The sequence below is a fragment of the Ictalurus furcatus genome, chromosome 25 (genome assembly GCF_023375685.1).
Source record: "Ictalurus furcatus strain D&B chromosome 25, Billie_1.0, whole genome shotgun sequence".
Taxonomy (NCBI): Eukaryota; Metazoa; Chordata; class Actinopteri; order Siluriformes; family Ictaluridae; genus Ictalurus; species Ictalurus furcatus.
This window is the reverse complement of record NC_071279.1, coordinates 5,998,971-6,021,170: the sequence shown is the minus strand read 5'-3', so window position 1 is coordinate 6,021,170 and position 22,200 is coordinate 5,998,971. Positions and strand designations below refer to the sequence as shown.

The window sequence follows — 22,200 nt, the reverse complement described above, 5'->3', positions numbered from 1 at the left end:
TTGACTCCCCCGAATGATTTACTCGTTCAAAAGGAACCGATTCTTCGGTGAATCAGCTATCACTGAAATATTACAGCACAGCAAACTGCTCTCTCTCTCTCTCTCTCTCTCTCGCTCTCTCTCTCACTCTGTCTCGCGGTCTCTCTCTCTCTCTCTCTCTCTTTCTCTCTCTCTCGCGCGCGCGCGCTCTCTCACTCACTCTCTCTCTCTCTCTCTCTCTCTGGTGCTGGAGGATGGAAAGATGGCATCTCCGAAGCCGTTGTCTCTCCACACACTGCCTCGCTCCACAGAGACAGCAGAATTGGCGATCGATGTGAAATGGAAGTGAGGGAGAGATCGGCGGAGCGCAGACGTCCAGAAACAAACGGGAGAGCGTCTCGCGCTTTGGACGCGGCACCAAGCGAATCTTTTGTGGCGTTTTTCAAGGCGTCGCGACGGCTTCCCGCATCCGCACATCCCCGGCAGCCTGCCCCACAGCCGGCGCGTTAACGGAGCCGTCAGCATTACAAGGACAAGAGACTTAAACCAGAGGCGTGGGAAGTGAATTCAGGAAGAAAAGAGGCCGGGAACGATTTTGCGCAGTCCTCCACACGGAGGGGAGAGGAGAAAGATGAGGTAAGCAAAATCACGCGCTCGTCCTGACACACGGCGCCGTTATATCGCACAATGAAGGGCGCGAGCGCTACTGCAACCGCCGCGTGCCAGTGCCAATGCCCTGTTATTGGATTTACACCTGAACTGGCCACATCTGTCTGGCAGGTGTGACGTTTATATGTGACTTCGTGTAGTCAAATCATTAATTAATAATCAGGTGTGTGTGTGTATGTGTGTGTGTGTGTGTGAGTGAGGCGACCGGCGTCCACCTGATGTTGTACTGCCTCTGAGGTGGGGCGCCACACGTCACTACTCCAGTTCGACTGTTTACAGGCACTGATTTTTTTCTTTCTTGTTTTGTCTTTGTAGCAACATAAAACATCAATGTATGTTAGTGCAAGGAGCCGAAGGGTTGCATAGAAAGGAGCCGTTGTCATAGAAACCCGAGCGCACGTGCGGCTTTCATTGATGAAAAGAGGGCGATCACTATATTGTAGCCACATCAGTATCATCAATAGGCTACATGATGCATGTAACAGCATCACGGGCCTAATGTGCCCCGGTAAGAATGGCTCAATCCCGGCTGTATGACATGCACTGCTGTCAGTGGAGCTGACCCCTAGGCCCCTATCCAAGGCCCCTAGCTAGGAGGTCCTTAGAGAATGGATTCCAAAAGTTTCTATTTTCAGTATAATAGGAATAGGAAGCACATCCAGGGCCCAACATTTATGAAAGGTGTTAGGTTATTTGATGCTGTTATGCTTTGGCTGTATTTATGTAACTATAGCTCAGAATGACATACTGCAGCCTGTCTGTGTACTGACACGGACCCACACCAAGATGTTCATAAATGTATTCATTAAAAGAATACTCAATCTAGAGCATTTGCACCATGAACAAGAAGTACAAAACTGACCTAGAATAGAAGTTATAAGACCAGTTGTTGGTTCAGCCGGTATGTTTATTCAGTTGTAGTATTACATGCACTGTATGTAAATACATGCATTATGTATTTTTGTACAACATTCTTCGAAGATAATTATTAATGAATCTCTACATCTGTACAGTTCTTCTTTCCAACGATGGATCTATTGTGAAATCTGTGGTTATGAGTTAGCAAACGTAGTTATGCGGGTCTGATTACGCATGGATATCACAAAACTTTAATAAAATATACCTAACTACAGCAGCGACTCTGTGCTGTCTCCGGATTACAGTGATAAGAGATAAACCATGTATATTGTCTACTTTTAAGCTTCAGTCGCATGCTTCAATCAGCATCAAATTCTGAATTGTTGTTGTGTTTTGTATAGAGTCGCAAAAAAAAAAAAAAAAGAAAAACTACACGAAAGACTTCTGGAATCAAAGCATATATATGAGCTAGGAAGCTGAGACCAGCAGGCCAGTGGGTAAACGCCATAAACTCCTCTTTCGTTCCACCAAGCCTTTTTTTCCTCTCTGAGATTCATTCCCCATTCACATCTCTCACCATCTCACCAAAGACTCGCAGGCCTGTGAATTTATTCTGCTAATGTGTTCGAGTGTTTCTTTCAGCCCTTACACGTGATTCTCAAGGTTAGCCACCAAGTTAGCTGTTTTCCACTATACATAGCATCTGCTTTGATTAATTGACAAGCCATCCTAAGGATTTGATGCTATGTCCGTGGCATGCTTTCTGGGCCTGTGGCTAAAGAAGCTATGGAGAGGACAGGCACCCACCATTTACCCTGTGAATCAAGCTCTAAAGTACCATGGACATTGGCCCCCAACCTCCTCTGGGCTCAGGGTCTCAGCTATTTCAGACCCCATCAAGTTTGTTCCCTCTTTGACATGCCATGGTTTAGAACAAGGCATTCTACTCAATGTACTTCCTAGTTCAGAAGATGGGCTGGTTCCAAAAATCCCTCTTGTTTCATGCAAAGACAAGACTGATTAAGTCAGTGGATCTGCACAATACATATCATGGTCCCCTCACTCGAAGCACAGATGTTTTTTGAGGCTTGTTTTCTAAAGACTGACATCCCAATTCAAAGCCATACTTTTTGGCCTTTCTCTAGTACCAGAGGCTTCAGGATACTGCTGTATTTGGACATATGTACTTCCACCATGGAGCAGGCCATCTGGTAGACATTCACGCTCCTTGCATGCATTACAGCACTCTGTCTCACCGTGAAGCTCCACACAGTAGTACCAAAACAGACCACACAATCATGTGGCAGACATTGTAATGCTGCCCAGTCAAATTTGTGTGGTACCATTTGCTGTTGAGGATGCAGTTCCCTTGTACCTGTTGGAATTAAGGAAATGTTATAAAATGGAGTACCGACCTGAGACTAAACCCCAAGCTCTAACATGCTCAAGATGCAAGACTTTTCTCACAAAGGGTGAATGTCTAGGTGAAGTGTCTCTTTATGGAGATATGGGTGGTGTGTGGAGCCCCAGTGTGACAGTAAAACACATCAACCACCTGGAAGTGAGGGCAGTCGATCTAGCCCTCACTTTTTTTTTGTGTTTCTGGTTCTGCGAGGCCACCATAAGATGGTCCGTTTGGACAACTTTGTGATCACCAGAAAACCTTGGTTGCTTCCTCCCCAAATAGATTCATGGTAAAGATAATGGAAGGAGACTCTCTGCCAGGTCACGTGTTTCTGTGGATTTGGCCCCACAGAGTGAAGAGTATGTTGAGGACAGTACAGGAGAAGCTCCTGAATGCAAGAGCCCTTAGTACACTGTCATTCAATCATTTCAGCAGAATGAGTGCCTTGGAAATAAGCTGGCCGTAAATGGGTTGGTGACCATATAAAACCAGAGTGATTTTGTGGTTGACCCTTGGGGGTCTGCCCCAGGTCAAATCTCCTACATTTTTTAAAAACCAGTCTGTTGGAGCTTTCCATGAAGGGGCGCCTGACGAGTGTTCATTGCTATGTGCAGCACACACCTTACAGTATTATTTGAACAGTACATTGATGATTCGATCATAAGACCGACTCTTTTAAGACCATCTATGACGAAGAAAGAGATGGGGAGCTCCCCTGTCTAAACAGACAGCTAATTTGCTCATTTAAATCCTTTATATAAACTCCAGATATATAAATATTTTTGTATCTACATTCATCCATCTGTCCAACACGTTGTTTAGTTTGTGCCCTTTGAGCAACCTCAGACTTTTCCATGATGCTGATTATGGAATGTATTTGTGTGGGTGAACTATTTGAGACACTTGTATATACTTGGGATATGCTGGATGTCCTGAAGGAGCTACAAATCGCACAGTCAGATTTCAGTCAGTTGATGTGGACTGTAATATATGTTGGCCTGGAGGTGTTGGGCGAGTGTGCTGAGTATGCTACCCCAATAAGTCTTCCATCATTCTTTAGTCTGCTGCTAGTTTGGATTCATCTTTAAATGCAGTCTTTTTGAGGTTTGTGTGTATAGGTGTGCACAAGTGTGTCACAGATTATCCCCTTCTCAGTGGATGGTCTCCTCACTCTAAACATGTAATAGATAGGATATACATAGGATAATAGACTGTAAGGTGTGGAAGCATAAATAGGCATACGAGGTTAATTTAAAAATGCTTAAAGTTTAAATTAAAAAAACACAATATAATTATTATATTTACAAGGTACCTTACATGTAACACTTGATTCTACCATAATAGTACATCTAACAAAATCTAAGAGCATTAGCAGCATGTGAATTTTACTGACCTCATTTAAAACCAGTGGGGTTCGGTCTGCAATTAAGCCTTCTGGTTTATCTTTGCTGTAGAGCAGACAGACTAAGCAGTGACAGACCTAGTTTAATTCCTCTCAGAGTCGCTGAGTCAGAATATCTTTTGATCCCCTACATACATCAATTCAGGTACTGTAAAACCTGGCATGTATTTTATAGGTCAGACATGCACATCTAACACAGGTGGGAAGGATTGTAAGGGATCACACAGCTGTGTTTTTAGTGTTGTCAGTGTTTTGTGTCTGAACACATGTGAATGTGGGATTTTTAGAACTGAAAACACAAGTAGTGTCAAGTAGTAGAAAACAGATTTTTTATGAAAGAGAAAATCAGAAATGGACACGGTTTCATTTAGAAAGGGAGAAAATATGGCATGGAATATAAGGTATGAGATACATTTATTTGTTCATCTTCAGTAACTGCTTTATTCTGCTCAGGGTTGTGGTGAATACGGATCCTATTCTGGGAACACTGGGCGGGAGGAACACACTCTGGATGGGATGCCTGTTCATCACAGAGTACCATGCATATATTCACACACTCATTCACAGCTAGGGGAATTTAGCATAATTACATTTATGACTATTCACATATTAATGTTATTTATTTATTTATTATTATTCAGAAGTAGTCACACTTCATCTCCCATTTTATAAAATATTCAGATTTTCCCTTTGGGATCAATAAAGTCTGTCTGTCTGTCTGTCTGTCTGTCTATCTATCTATCTATCTAATCTCCATCTCATCTCCAAATCAAAGAGCATGATGAATGCTCTGGTTATTCTTAGTTCATTTGGGGCAACATCAGGAAGTCAAAGTATAACCTGGGATAGTAGTAGGCCTTGATCACATGTATTAAATTAATGGCATCACACAAAATTAAACATAATTTCAGGGTTTGCTTTTATAGTACACATGAACACTACAAATACATTGGGCTTTTCAGAGCTAAAATATAATTCATAGGAAATGCACTAAATGCATGTGCTATAGATCCAGACCGTAAATATTGATCCTGGTCAGTGTATGGATCTTCCTCAGTGTGCTTGCTTGGATGGCCCACATATGAGTTTGAAATAGAATAGCTTGGGCTGAATTCTTCTCTGGATCTGCTGAGATGCCTTTAAAGGCAAAGGAAACCACTCATGGATGTCTTCTGAGTAAATACAGAGTGTGGCATTAGCATCACACTGCAATTATTCTCTCAAGTGGAAAACATCCATCTGTTTCTGAAGGAAGTAATTGAGACTCAGTTGGTTTAGTTCGATAGATACTGAGAGACCCATGTTCCTACAGGTTTCCCAGTGATATATACACAAGCAGATACATTACATGGAATTTAGTCTAAGGAGAATTCTGCTTTAGTGTAAACATAAATAGGGCATATTTGAACTTTGAGAGAATTAAAATAAAACAAACAGGTTTTTTTTTTTTCTATTTGTGGTAACCTGGGTTCATTTGAGGAATGTGTTTAACCACAATTTCCACTTTGCATTGGATAGATTCATTATTTAGTAACTGCTTGATTCTCCATGATGGATCTGGAGCCTATTGCACAAACACTGATGGGTAGGGCAGGGATACACCCTGGACTGACTGAAAGAAAACTAGCTTTACAAATCTCTGTTTCCTGATTTTACTTCCTGTTGTATAAAGAGTATATAGTAAAACAGTGCAGTTATTGTGCATTCAATATTCAGTAATATTCTTCTTTGGTATTACGGTTTCATAACGTTTGTTAAGTTGAATTTACATTGTGTGTGTGAGCTTGCATTTATTTATTTCTAGGCCCCCTGAATATGAGTTCCTCAGTTGTCCTATGTGTGAAAAGACGGATCTCAACATCATGTATTAAGAATCGAGTGTATGTAAACTTTCTCATTTGTGTAAATTCATTTATTATTGTGTCTTGTGGACTATATGTGAACATCTGTTATGTGAAATAGTTTATTCGGGGAAGGAAAAAAACCCCCAAAAAACACAAAATGCCATTTTTATGATCCCTCTTATTATTATTATTATTATTAATAATAATAATAATAATAATTTGAACTATTAAAATTTTGCAGATTCTGCAAGAAGTATGTACATTTATGAGCACAACTGTATAGTGCCTTTTTGACCTTGTCTTGGATGACATACATATAATCCACTTCCCCTAATGGAAAACCCTGCCAACAAATGGCTGTAAAAAGGCTAAGAAAACTGATCCGCCTTGGAGCCAGCTGCCAATCTCCATCCATCCAACCTCTCTTCTTGTCTCTCTGCTTAATCAGACTTTCACTGTCAGCCAGTTCTCTACTTTGCTCTATGCCTATGAAAGTTGTCTTTTCACACTCTCCTGTGCCATACATTAATTATGTTTGATGGGTTCCCCTTCATTCACATGCGTATTTCATTACCTTTCTCTTTCTTCATTTCATTAGCCTGTATACCCCCATCCTCACCTCCCCCATTTCCCTCTGTGGTCATGCTCTTCATCATGGGTGGCTGTGCCCATGTGTCTGGTCGGATGTCTAACAGAAAGTCATGGTCCCTGCGGTGTGCTAATGGTTGTGCGGGTTACAGTTGACTCTTGGCTGAGCTCCACTTAAAGGGGCGTGTTTCCCTTTAAGGATTAAAATGCAGTCTGCAGCCATGCAGGAACCTGCTGGAGGGGATGATGATGGGGGAAGGGCTGCTTGCTCCCTCTGTATAAGCAGCCTCTGCTCTTCCCTTATATCTATATTTATATTTATGGCTATATCTGTATCTGTATTTAACATCAAGACTAAATGCATTCATTGGCCAGGTCATATTCTATGAAGCATGACATTCTGGATAGTAGTATGTGTACTAGTGTTTTATTACCAATCAAGAGAGATTTTCATTGTCTGGGAAATATCTTGCTTTTTTCCGTATTATAATGGAAACCTGCGCATATGGAAACATATAGTGCTGTGAAAAAGTATTTGCCCCATCCTGATTTCTTCTGTTTCTGTATATATCTCATACAAAATAGTTTTAGAGCTTCAAACGAAATACAACATAAAACAAAGGCAACCTGAACAAACACAAAATACAGTTTCTATCTATCTATCTATCTATCTATCTATCTATCTATCTATCTATTTATTTATTTTATTGAAGCAAAAAAATGTATCCAACACCTATCACCAACGTGAAAAATGCATTACCCCTTTAAACTTAAAATCTGGTTGTGATACTTTTAGCAGCAATAACTGCAATCGAGCGCTTCTGATAACTGGAGATCAGTCTTCCACTTACTTCTAGGACTAGGATTTACTCCTATGCTTTGGATCATTGTCTTGCTGCGTAATCCAGTTGCGCTTGAGTTTCAACTTACGGACTGAAGACCAGACATTCTCCTTTAGGATTTTCTGGTAGAGAGCAGAATTCATATTTCCCTCAATTACTGCAAGTTGCCCAGGCCCTGAAGCAGCAAAGCTTCCCCACACCATCACACTTCCACCACCATGCTTGACTGTAGGTATGATGTTGTTTTTTGTGGAATTCTGTGTTTGGTTTATGCCACATGTAACAGGACCCCAGTCTTCAGTCCAAAGAACATTCTCCCAGAAGGTTTGAGGATCATCAAGGTGTGTTTTGGCAAAATTCAGACGAGTCTTAATGTTCTTCCGGGTTAGCAGTGGTTTTCACCTCACCACTCTTCCATGGATGCCATTTTTGCCCAGTGTCTTTCTGATAGTGGAGTGACCTTTAGTGATGCAAGAGAGGCCTGTAGCTCATATATAAACAAAAACAAAATACACACCACAAAAAATCAGGATGGCGCAAATACTTTTTATATACACAGCACTGTATCATTATTAGCAGAAACCTAATCTTGTTAACAATGTTGTAGGAATACTACCAAGTGAGGACGATGTGATTGGATTGCACTCAGTGTTATACACAGTACACGCTGTATGAAAAGGTATGAATTCTAACCACATCCAACCCTTAACCTTTTATAATTATATTTATCACACACAATTAATTGCACTTATATATTTGCAACATAGGCAATGTGGACTTTATTAACTAATTAATTCATTAGTTTTTTATCAATTAAAAAGAGATAAACAGCCGTAAACTGCATTATGAGAGAAGGTCATTTCTGTACAGACTTACATTTGAGAAATGAGTGTTTGGGAGGGTTTACATTAAGCAAGTGCTGCTTTTCAGGTTTCATTTAGTCTTATTCAACTGAACCTTGAACTGCCAATGTTAGTTTACTGATAATAGCAGATTTAAACAATAACATTTGAAATCATTTAATTTTTACTGATTTATTGGACCAGAGAGGATTGATTAGTGAAAGTTTTAGGATTTTTTTTTTTAAAGTTGTATATAAAAGGTTTAGATAATTCATTCACCACTGAGAGAAAGAAAGATTTAAGACAATAGAAGTACAGAATGTGAAATGCTGGGACTCTAGTCTGTGTTGCACACTAATCATGGGAAACAAAATTACGCATTTTCATAACATTTTTAAGTTTGTAACACAATGAACATGCCTTGCATAAGACAACACAAACCTTGCATAAGAAAAGATGAGAAAAGTTAATGCTTTATCGTCTTTATTTAAGTGGAGTGGGCCCGGTTTTCATTTCACTGCAAGTTATATACTGGATATAATTGTGTATGTGACAAATAAAATCTTGAATCTTGAATCCCTGGCAGGAAATTCCAGTAATGGAGCATGCATGGTGCTTTTAATGATCCTATGTTAAAGGCATGTGCTAGTAGTACCCATTCATCACTGCGTACTTGACCAGATCAGAATAAATGATGAAGGTAATGACTATATGTGTCATGTCTCAGAGATGATGATGATGGAGGTTTAGGCTCTGGTGACTTCAGTTTACAGCCTCTGTTTAGGGACCTAAAAGCAAGTATTTTCTACTAGCATTTACAGTAGAATCAATCGCAGCACTGTGTGAATTTTCCCGTGGCATAGAGGATACACATCCAGCAAGTCAGAGAGAGAGAGAGAGAGAGAGAGAGAGAGAGAGTGTGAGAGAAAGAGAGCACGATAGAGAAAGAGAGAGGGTGTGAGAGAAAGAGAGAGCGATAGAGAGAGAGGGTGTGAGAGAAAGAGAGAGGGTGTGAGAGAAAGAGTGTGAGAGAAAGAGAGAGCGATAGAGAGAGAGGGTGTGAGAGAAAGAGAGAGGGTGTGAGAGAAAGAGAGAGTGATAGAGAGAGAGGGTGTGAGAGAAAGAGAGAGCGATAGAGAAAGAGGGAGGGTGTGAGAGAAAGAGAGAGCGATAGAGAAAGAGAGAGGATGTGAGAGAAAGAGAGAGCGATAGAGAAAGAGAGAGGGTGTGAGAGAAAGAGAGAGGGTGTGAGAGAAAGAGAGAGCGATAGAGAAAGAGAGAGGGTGTGAGAGAAAGAGAGAGCGATAGAGAAAGAGAGAGGGTGTGAGAGAAAGAGAGAGCGATAGAGAAAGAGAGAGGGTGTGAGAGAAAGAGAGAGCAATAGAGAAAGAGAGAGGGTGTGAGAGAAAGAGAGAGCGATAGAGAAAGAGAGAGGGTGTGAGAGAAAGAGAGAGGGTGTGAGAGAAAGAGAGAGCGATAGAGAAAGAGAGAGGGTGTGAGAGAAAGAGAGAGCGATAGAGAAAGAGAGAGGGTGTGAGAGAAAGAGAGAGGGTGTGAGAGAAAGAGAGAGCGATAGAGAAAGAGAGAGGGTGTGAGAGAAAGAGAGAGCGATAGAGAAAGAGAGAGGGTGTGAGAGAAAGAGAGAGGGTGTGAGAGAAAGAGAGAGGGTGTGAGAGAAAGAGAGAGCGATAGAGAAAGAGAGAGGGTGTGAGAGAAAGAGAGAGCGATAGAGAAAGAGAGAGGGTGTGAGAGAAAGAGAGAGCGATAGAGAAAGAGAGAGGATGTGAGAGAAAGAGAGAGCGATAGAGAAAGAGAGAGGGTGTGAGAGAAAGAGAGAGCGATAGAGAAAGAGAGAGGGTGTGAGAGAAAGAGAGAGCGATAGAGAAAGAGAGAGGGTGTGAGAGAAAGAGAGAGGGTGTGAGAGAAAGAGAGAGCGATAGAGAAAGAGAGAGGGTGTGAGAGAAAGAGAGAGCGATAGAGAAAGAGAGAGGGTGTGAGAGAAAGAGAGAGCGATAGAGAAAGAGAGAGGATGTGAGAGAAAGAGAGAGCGATAGAGAAAGAGAGAGGGTGTGAGAGAAAGAGAGAGCGATAGAGAAAGAGAGAGGGTGTGAGAGAAAGAGAGAGCGATAGAGAAAGAGAGAGGGTGTGAGAGAAAGAGAGAGCGATAGAGAAAGAGAGAGGGTGTGTGTGTGTGTGAGAGAGAAAGAGGTCGAGAAAAAGAGAGGGTGTGTGTGTGTGTGTGAGAGAGAGAGAGAGAGAGAGAGAAAATGAGAAAAGGGGAAGTAAAAATTGAGAGGCAAAAAGGAACAGAGGGAAGAATGAAGATAGGAGAAAAGGACCAAGCAACAGTAGTAGCTGTAATGGTAAATTGGGGGTTTTAAGCCTATTTTATATCACAGCAGGAAGGAGGGAGGGAGGGATGGAGAGATGGAGGGTTGTGGGAGGGAACTAATCTAGTGGATGAAGCGAGAAGCAGTCTGAGGGTGACACCTCATAGAGAACATCATTCCCTCCTCTCAGAAGAGAGCTCTATTCTGTCTTTTTTTTCCTTTTTTTTAAAAAAAAAAAAATCGACTCCTTTCTCTTATTAATGTGTTTCTCTGGTGTGATATTCTGTCAGGATTGATTCAGTGAGGATGAGATGACTCATAGTTTCTTTCTTACTAAGAACACCTTAGCATTTCATTACTTCATGCCATTTTTTCAAAGCAAATCCCTTCAGCGTCATTGTTCAGCTGAGTGTCTGCTCTGTGAATGCATGTGTGATGGAAGGTGAAGTGAGATCAGGCAGCTTGTGCCACCCTTTGTGCAACTGCTGCTCGGATAAGATGCTGTTGCTCTTTCTGCCTTTGAACCGTTAACGAAGGCTACATTGAGTGGAGGAGGAGCCCAGCTTACAGCCCACTGAGCGATAGAACAAGTGAATGAGAGCACCTGGTCCTCTGCTGTGACCCAAAACGATGGGTATTAACCTGCAGTCACATCGCTTCTACTTCCCCCAGATCTACTGTGACGCCAGCGCTCAGGTCATTGAGTATAAGCTCAGGTAGGTTTGTCCTCTGTCCAGCTGTCCCTTGTAGCTGCTCTGAGTTGTCGAGAGGAATTCTAATTGAGTGGTTTTGATGAAAACTGTGAGACTGGAGGTTGAGTTATGCTTTCCTTTGTAGCTGGGACTGCTGCGGTGACTGGCAGTGGAAGTGCTGTTCGTGAGATTAAAGTGTACGACTATGAGTCTTTTGTTCTTTCTTGTTTTCTGCTTTGTTGGTGTTTTCTCAGGATGCCTTGTTGGGCCACATCACTGATATTGTTACAGTGGAAGTCTTGAGGATACTTGAGGAACATGATTGAATATTTTCAGCCCTTTGTTTGGCCTCACACAGCTTTAACTTCATGTCAGAGTCTTTTCCTCATTATGCCAATGATATATCTCAAGACCACATACTGTATATACATTTAAATAGCTCAGATAGAGTGAGTGGTAGTACACCAGTGAAAGGTTTTTGAATATTACTCCATGCTTATCAAAACCAGTTAGATACTGTGTCTAAAGTTAGCGCTAATCTATACATCTTTGCAGCATAATGAATCAGGCATGAAATTTTCTCATAACCTACCGATTTACAACCATATCCATCCATTTCCACTCCCATTCATTGTTTCAGATTCATCTAGCCCTCTAATCTCCTTCTTATTTCCCTCCCTTGCACAGTTACAGCTGATTTAATGACCCACTGAGTATTATTATACTAATCAGATTTTATTGCTGTGATGCTTGTGACCTTCCTACTGGGCTGTAGAGGAACTTACAGTGCACAAAGCTGCCACTGGATTTTGAGCATGACATTGGCGATATTACTTGGAGGCTCAACCTTAATGTGTTTGGCTGGTGTGTGTGTGTGTGTGTGTGTGTGTGTGTGTGTGTGAGTGCACTGGTTTGGTGAAATAGTCCTTGCATATCTGTTTGATTTGGACGTAGAGGTAGTGATACAGCATGAGGATTGTATTTCTGGCTTTGAATCCGAATCCATGTCCTCTCTTGGGAGCAGAGATATTGTTTTAGCACATTCCGTTGATCTAACCCACTAAAGATGTGTTGAAAGTTATGCGGTTAAATTTTAGCAGTTGAAGTAAGGTATGACATTTTATAGTGCATAAAGAAAAACATGATGCTCCATACTGTATTAAACGTGACAAAAATAATAATAAAGAGAAAAAAAGTATTCAATGTGGAGTTGCTTACATTCTGGCTGTGTTATTGTAGCCAGGATGTTTTTAGAAGTGGAGGTTTTGGGTTTGTGCTGTTTGTAACATAGTTGTGAGGTTTGCGGTCTCGGTGCACCAAGTTTCCACTGACTGTTATTGAGGTAATACAGATCAGCTGGACTGAGTTAGAAGAGCACAGCTTCAGTATCAGGCTACAGACACACTGGCTTGATCAATAATGAGGTTATTAGGTCAGATGGGGAAGGACAGGGAAAACAAATGCAAAAAGAAGAAAGGGTAAAGAGAAAGGTGTGAAGGTCAGATGGCTTGATGGAGAGGAAGAAAATACTAAGTAATTAAAGGGAAGCAGACTGAATAAGAGAAGAAAAGGAAAAGGAGAGAATGAACAGTATATGAAAGAAAATTGCAAATTCAAAAAAGGACAAAACGGGTGTGAAATGTGTGTGTGTTGTCCATAAGAGGGGACAATATAAGGAAATGGATGCTACAGAAAAGCTTTGTACCGCAGTAAGGATTCTGGATACCATGGAGATGAGGTGCTTCCCAGCATCCCATAATACTCCATGGCCAAGACTCCATGGCAACCATGCGACAGGAGAGCACTCAGTGTCTCCTCAAACAGAGAGGCAAAGGGACCAAACATAATCTTTTCTGATGTGTGTTCATTTACGTGTGCTTTCATGGATTTCTGCAAGGAATAACAGCCTATAGGCTTTTCTTTCGCATACCAAGATGCATTTACAAAATGAATCAAATTAACTATGATTGTCTCAACCATTTCTGTGGTCTCAATCATCATTCATCATGCCATAGATTCCCAAGAAGGAATGAAACCGGAGTAAAAGCATAAAACATAACTGACTGAAAGCTTTAGGGTGTTTATACCCTACGGTACTAGATTAGCTCCTGCTTCAAGGCTTCACATGTGCTCACGTGGAACATTGAAAACTGTAGTCTCAAAGACAAAGGCTCTCATTCCATTGTTCTCCTAATTTAGGTATGATCCTCTGTTATAACATTTTCCTCACATGGATTTGTGTCTGTCTGAACACCATACATTATACAAATGAGATTCTTTTAAAACAGGATCTCTTAAAGGTTTAGCGTTTGACTGTCTTTACTCATGAATGGCTTCTAAATGGCCAAAATAGTTATTTTAGTTTGATGGTAAATATTGTAAACTCCAACGGACTGTGAAGTGTTGGTGAATCCTATCAGAACTAATGATAATGTGAAATACCAATTGTAAAGCAGGCTGAACATTGTGAAACAAGGCCTAATATTATAATACTGTATTAACGTTTTGTGCATGAGCATGGTGGAAAAAAAGAGAATATTATTAAGCAACTATTTTCTCTTTTAATTGATTGCTACAGATGACCAAATGAGGTAAAATGAAACGCTGTCTTGGCTTCAACTGTTTACGGAGGCTGAGTGTAATGTCAACTCTATGATCTGCATCACTATAACCCAGCAAGGCTCTTAAATTTTCAGCTTTTCCAGCTGAAGCCTCTTTTTAACGCTGACTGTTAATCCAAGGAAAAGAGGCTTAATGCGGTTTATACATGGTAATTAGGTTAAAATGTTGTTATAAGTCAATGAATGTTGACGGTATGCATCCGCCTTGTCTAATCAACTGTGCATGTGTCGTCGTTTCATTCTTTCTGTGTGTAGTATAGCTTTGTGTAGTGTTGCTAAATATTTACACACTAGCAGGGGATAATGGCTATGCTTTCGTTTTTTCCATATGGTGTAATCCACGGGATTATTACAAAGCCTTTGAAGATGTTTTGCATTTGCATTTTTCTCATTTGTAAAGGTCAGCGATTGTAGCACGTCCAGCTTGTGTAGGCTGTAAGCAGATATTAGAAGCCATCAGTGATGCCTTTAGAGGCCATAGTCTACTTACAGATCATGCATTATTTTAATGGTGGGTTATATAGAGTTTGTGATACAGACAGGAATATTGTACCTATACAGTCATTGCTCACACACAGAAAAGATGCCATCAGATGTGTGACCAGGCACATGCTAATTTCACTGAAGGCAAGTAATATCTCAGTAAGTGGTTGAACTCAACAGGACATTACATTATTGTACCCCAAATGATCGTGATTATTGTCACAAATTAACACATAAACAATTACTGCCTAATGAACCGAGTTGCCGTAGTTTGTGTCTGTTTTGTGCACATTAATTTAAATGAGATGGGACATTTTGTGTTAAGATATAGATACTCTGTGCCACTAACTACTTTACTAGACACTGAGCAGCAGCAAATTAGTGCAGCGAAAACATTCCCACTCTATTGTGTATCCAGTGATGGATTGATTAGCTAGGTTTATTCAATGTCCAGCTCAATACACTTCACACCAATACACAGTGTAATACACTCTTGGATTTAAAGCACTTATCAAGCTTTTATACCATAGTGCTAGTAAATTCTTCTGTTGATTCATTTTCTGACTGTAGTGCAAGCTGTAATTCACATTTATATTTACATTTACATTATTATATCTAATTATAGCTATAAAATTGTATATATTAATATCTAATTTTATAGATATAATTAGATAAAATAATGTAAATGATACTATAAATGTGAACTTATAGTTACAGTTACATTACTCAACATATCAGAATTATTATATCTAAATATATCTATAAAATTAGATATATTAATATCTAATTTTATAGATATAATTATATATAATAATTCTGATATGTTGAGTTTCACAGTTTCTTGGTAACTGGCTGAATTTTTATTGCCTTCAATAGAACATAAAGGAATGACTTTATAGCTGCTGTAATGTAAGTGATAACAGGAACTAACCTGTACATTAAATGTAACTATAAATAGATTTTTTTTTACGTGTCATTCTTTAATAATAACAAATTTATAGATACTATATTTGTATGTGCAGCTAATGCTACAAATTTGGGCACTGGATGCAAGGAAACTGGTTAGCCTGATATTTCCAGTTTGAGAGGAAATAAAATCCATCTCAAATGAGTCAAATGATTTCATTTTATTTATAAAGTCAGGAATAAATAAACCTGAATGGGCATGATGTGACAGGAAAATATTTAATAAACACAAGGTAATGTGATGTGACATCAGGCTAACTAGTTTCCTCTGCAACAGTTTGTAGAAAAAAAACAGATTGCTTATATTGCTGTGGGGGAATTGCTCATTCTCTTGTTTTATAAAGGGTATCTAGAGCAATTTGGGTTGGTAAATAGTAAAGTGAAGATTTAGTCATGTTTTTAATAGTGTCTCACATAGGTTGCACTACAGCCAATCCAAGGTGCTTAAACTGTAGGTGTATTTAGGGGGCTACATAATCTGTCAACAAATACTATCCTAACACAAAAGGTTCATTCCCATAAAATATGTCTCAAGGGATTTTATTTATGTCTGTTCCTGATCCGAACAAAAGAAATGCTCGTGAAGAATATGCACAATCAGATCATTTCTATCAAGTCCATCCTATCAATCCTATCTTTTCAGACTCTAAATGATTTCACAGACATTTTAAATGTCAATGCTTTTTATTTCTGCAGTCAAGGCTTTCAAGCACAGAAAGCTTTTTCTTCTTGTTGTTCCTCCACTGCCACCAAACCTCAAATGCGCAGGCCAGCAAGCTTCTTATGTAACACCATCCCCAAAAAAGCCTGACTCATAATTCTGACTGCAGTTCCTAGTACTGGAAGGCTGTTTTCTTTGGCAGGGCGTTCTGCCACTTGTATCATAAAAACTCTCAAACCTTGCAAAGCTCTAACTGTGTGTATATACAGCCTCTAACAATTGTAGTGTCTACATATGCTGATGATTCTACAAAATTATTCAAGTTGCTAAAGTCAGCTAACTGATACAGGGTTAGTTTAGTTGGATTGTAGTTTATATTTGAATATGAACCATTGGTGCTTACTCTGAAAGACAGAGACAGTATTAATGGGAATAGCCGTGTGTTAATGAACTTATCGCTGGATGACGAGGCACAATGTTATTAGAATTTTATCATACAGGTTGTGATTTATTACCTGGTTAGAGAGACATAGATTTTTGGCTGCAACACCACCATGCTACCCAAATGTAATTCTATAAGTAATGCAGTAATATAATAAATGTAATATGTAAAATGTCTTTAAACAAGCCACGGAGATTAAATTGTACATTCTCTATGACTTAAAAAAAAGAAAAAAAAAAACTTTTTCAGCTATAATTGTAATACAGACCATTATTCTGAATTACTGACCTTTAGAACATATTAGTACTTAAATGTATAGAGAAGTAATACTGCAAGTAGAATAATGTGGTTTTTTTGATTTATTATATGATAATTGCTTTATTCTGGTCAGGATTGTGATGGATCTGTAGCTTATCCTGGGAACACTGTGTACAAGGCAAGGATATATCCTGGATGGGAGTTTAGTGTAGCCAGTCCATCAGGCATGTTTTTGGGAGGTGGGAGGAAACTGGAGAATAAACCTACACAGACACTGGGAGAACATGTGAAACTCCAAGTATACTAAAGCAACCTGAGTGCAGGAGTGAACCCTTGAGCTGTGAGGCTCTAATACTGTCTATGCAACCAATATGATATTTATGCATGTTAACATTCCCTGAGGATGTGGAAAAAAAATAAGCTTTGACCCTTAAAGGGTGTTGGTTGTATGTAGAGTGGTAGCTGAATTCTACCTACACTCTTAGAAAAGGGGATCCTTCAGATGGTTATCAGTTCCAGCTTTCTAAAAAGGTTCCACTTGAAACATTTTCAGAAAAGGGAAACAGTCTTTTGCAAGATTCTACATATAACCTTTAAAAGTTCCTAAAGATGGATTGTGAGTTGATTCCTTTATTTCCGCTCCAAGTCCAAATTTGGTCTTAAGCTAACTTTGTCCCTACTGGAGATTTAACATGCTGGTTTATATGTGCATGTTAATGCTCACACACTCGCCAGACATGATGTGATAATGGAAGACGTTATTATGCAATGATATGATTATTTTTTATGAAACATCTCATGAGCAGAGGTAGCACTGTGTAAATGATAGCATTGTGTCATCATTAATAATAATGCTGTCTGTGCTGTGTTGGCTTCATTACATCTTTGAATTAACTTTGCAGTATTAGATTTACGCAGATGGGATCAGACGGCCTTGCAGACAGTAAACATCTCCCTTACCGTCATCTCAGAGTACATCTCTTGATAAAAATAGCCGCCCTGTGAATCACACGCTTTATCACAACTGCATGAGTCATTGTTCATTGCAGTAGTGAATTGGATATTGCCTGTTTTACATTTGTCTGATTATAAATCATGGCATAGGATGATGATAAAAGGGAAGATGTGACAGACTGATCAGGAAGATCGTTCTCAGAGAGGCACACCAGTGTGTATGGCCATGTGTATACTTGTGTGCTGAAAATCAAAGTTAAATTAATTTTGCCTAAACACCATGAAGATCAGTCTGCAGAATTAGTCAGACTATGTTAAAGCAATGACCAGGTGGGAGGGGTTCATGACAAAGCCTCTTCTGCTGATCCCAAATCATTGGGTTAATGATCATAATGCCAATGTTTAGTGATAAACAAGGCGAGCGAAAGTAGTGCTCAATCAGCTCTAATGTTGATCGAGAAAGAGATACAGATGCTTCCAGAGCATTTCAGTCAACACAGGCATAAACTCTGAATACACACACACACACACACACACACACACAACCAGCCTCTGTTACCAAGTGCCAATGTATATTTATTGTAATAGCAGAACATGGTCATAATATGTCATACTCTCAGGAACAACAATCCTGTACTCGAACTAATATTAGACAATGATCAAGGCCTCACTGTGCACAGTTTACCCAACTCCAACATAAGGCCCTGCATTGTGCTCTCCGGTGAGTAAATAGTTTTTAATTGAGTCTTGTTATATTTAGCTAGGGATGATTCCAAATACATGCACTACATGGAAATATTCTATAAGAGATAGTCACAGAAAACACCATGGAGAGACAGAAAGAAAGAGATGAGAGACACTGAAAGTTTCAAGCAGTGTTGGCAGGCCCAGCTTTTTCAACAGACCTGGGGCTGAAAAATTAAATGAACCCCTTCAACTTCCAGGACCCACTAACAGCTTCAGACTCACATTCCTCTCTCTCTCTCTCTCTCTCTCTCTCTCTCTCTCTCTCTCTTGCAAATACATATCTCTCCCACTAGTTTTGTTGTAGTCTTGGAATAATTCAAATTCAGAGTCATCACAAATCACAAAAGTTCCCATGGAAACCATAGAAATAGAAATGACATACACACCTCTAAACTTCTCTCAATGTTCTACTGGCCAAGTGTGCCTCTTCATCCTATTTGCAGTGTGTCGGTTAATGTGTCTACTCCATCCTTCCAGCAGTACTTTTTCTGCACTGCTTATCCTACACAGACTCACAGGGAACCTGGAGCCTATCCAAGGGAACTCAGGGCACTAGGCGGGGGACACCCTGGACAGGGTGCCAACCCATCACAGGACACACCTACGCACACACTCACACACCCATTCACACACTATGGACAATTTAGAAATGCCAGTCAGTCTACAACGCATGTCTTTGGACTAGAAACCGGAGTATCCGGAGGAGCATAGGGACAACGTGCAAACTCCACACAAACAGAGCGGAGGCATGAATCAAACCCACAACCCATGGGTGCGAGGCAAACATTCTAAATACTAAGCGACCATGCCAGCCAATTTGTCTACACTTTTTTTTTTAAATAGACATTCCTTATTTATGACAATATGTGTGGTGGCCTGGGAAAATCCTTCAGGTGGTGAAACATATAGTATATATAGTTCTGGAAACTACAGAGTTTTCCTGAAATGAAATGCCTTTCTATGTTCTTTGTGTCTCAACCAGAAGTAAAGTTGTAGAATTTTTAAATCCAGAAATGAAAAGGGAGATAATCTTATTTAATTTTCATTCCATATTTCAGCCACAGTGACATCCAACAGGTTTTCCCCAGCTGCCAATGATAATACAAAGCAATTTAGATGTACTTCTTTAAGTGCTGCTAAAAAGTATTGTATGATGTTTGAAAGTATTACGAAAGAAATAACAATAACACAAGGACTTTAAATGCAATGTATAGTGTTAGGGATAGGCATAGTGTCAGTTTTTGTCTATTGGGCGACTTTTGCAATCCTGGTAACCATTGTTTTCAGGTCACTGAACTTTCCAGCGTTCAGTGCAAAGTCTTGCTTCTAGCATGTGTAGTAAAAGATTCCAAGCCTTAGTTCAGATATTGTTTTTGATTCTAGTTTTGGTTATTGACTCGGATTCTCGTCCGATCCCTGTTTGCTCTGTTCGAACATTACTTGGCCTTTTTGCCTGTTGTTTGAATTACAAGTGTGGAATTGCCCTTTGGATTGTTTGTCTCTGGTGTTTTCTTGAATAAACTCCTGCATTAGTATCCAACTAAACGCCTTTAGTTTTATAGCTTTATATCCAGCATGTAGGGCACAAGACAAAAGAAAAGGGTGAGAGATATTAAACATGGAGGCTGGGGAAAGTGGGAGAGGAAGAGGGAAGAGGTGAGATGTGTGCACTGACATGCCGCTGAATTATCCATGAGCGATGCAGGGATGTGTTCAGATCTTTAAGGGGACAGACATTCTGCCTCACACAGCCTCAGTCCACACATACTGTACATACACACTGGAAAAAGACACATCAATTAGTACTGAGAGACTGCCTGCTGGCTACACACACACACATGGACGCATGCACACACAATACTGGCGCTATGATTGTTTCACATGTAATTTAACAGAGAAAGTCAGTGATCTGAAATATACAGTAAAGACTTCCTCTGAGTATTTGTGCTAATGGTACTGCAGACTTCCTGTGAAGGTGTGTGACAGACAATCTCTGTACAGTCCTGGCAGATGAGAAGAGGGGGCCTCATGTATAAAATCCATACAGTCAGATTTTCTATTATAATTCATGGATTTATTCTTATTCATTCTTATGTTAAATCATGCACAAATCAAGATTTATAAAACCTTAATCTGATCTGAAAATGTTCTTAGACCTTTGCAAACTGAAAAGGATGTCTTCGAAGGATGTATTTTAGTGCTCATGTAGTGGTATAGGAGATACGATAGGACTTCCACAGACAGCAAGGATTTACGATCGTTCACATTTCAGATTTTATAATGTATATCTTTCGAATTGCGGGCCAGGATAAATAGATTGATCATTTCTCCTTTCTTCTGTTGAGGAATATTCTACTGTAATTCATAACTTACAGAGTGTTTATTCTTTTTCTGAGAATGTCGTATGGAAGACAATGCACAGTGTGAGTGTGTGTATGTTAACCTGTGTGTATATTGTGTCTTTGTTTTTTTTTTTTTTTTAAAGATTTTGTACTGTATGTAGGTTGCAACCAGATCTTCTTTCCATATCTTGCTATTTATTTTATACTCTCTCTCTCTCTCTCTCTCTCTCTCTCTCTCTCTCTCACCCAATCACTCTCTCACCCTCACTGGCTCTCATCACTCATCATTTTGCCCAGAGCAAACAAATTTAGGAAACTATGTAAATTAAACAGCTCACTTAGAGGAGGAGAGCTGCTAATGTACTGTGAGTGATGCATTAGTCTCTTAGTCTTACATGTGGTTATTTATAACCAGACTGTCTGGTAAGTTTACATTTCCCAGCCAATTTTTTGTACTCCAAAAGGAACAGGATTGTTTCAATCAAATTATACTGCATTTTTAACTGGACTGTAGAAAAAGATGAATGATTTCAGTAGAATACATGCAACTCTAGGACTTAAATACCAGTTGTTTAATGCATTTCTTTCAACTGACATGTGCAACAAACCTCCAGAGTCCAAATGTGTTGGTCAAATACAAGTTTCATCCTGGTCATGCATTCTCAATGTATTCTCCATTTTTAAAGCATTGCTACATTTACAGCCTCCATCTGCAGTACAATTATAAGTATGTAGTCTGAAGGAAAGAATGCAGAACATACAGTCCAAAAATAAACCCATAGTTGAATAAGTATGGATTGTTTACTGCACTGGCCAAAGTTTCTCAAGACCCTTTTCCTCTTCCTGTCATTCCCCTCTCATTCTCAGTCCATGTTTGGAGCCAAATGTAGCCTCTGTTTGTTTTTCTCATTTTAGTGAAAAACTCATATCAGTGCTTATTCCTGCTTCACTTTTCCCATTCTCCCCCCTCTGTGCTTCTCTCTCCTTCTCTCTCTCCATCTAGCCTATGTCCTTCTCATGCTCTCTTTTCTCCTTCTATCACATAGAAGGATTCTGTTTCACTGTTACTTTGGATATATTTGATGTGTAGCCATTAAGACCCTGTTTACACCTTGTTGTTCATGAGTCTTTAATATCATGATCGTATCCAGACAGGAACTACAGAGGAATGCAAAATTAAATGCACCCTTTAGAGCAGATGTAAATCCAATCTCTCAGATGAGTTCAAGAGGCATGAATTATATGAACTTTTCCAGATGTTATAGTATTCGTGTA

The 22,200-nt window shown here is 39.7% G+C and overlaps 1 protein-coding gene across 2 annotated transcripts in view; it reads left to right on the top strand.

The window, feature by feature from the left end:
• The first annotated feature begins 204 nt into the window (after positions 1-204).
• The window catches only part of evlb (Enah/Vasp-like b), a 40,384-nt gene continuing 18,388 nt past the window's right edge, over positions 205-22,200 (top strand). Inside the window, exon 1 of one of the 2 annotated variants that reach the window (XM_053613909.1) lies at positions 205-615. In XM_053613909.1, the coding sequence (XP_053469884.1) occupies positions 611-615 (5 nt within the window). In that variant the 5' untranslated portion in view covers positions 205-610. Of the gene's footprint in view, positions 616-11,206; positions 11,476-22,200 lie in introns of those variants that run through there. The other variant, XM_053613908.1, reaches the window with a different exon arrangement.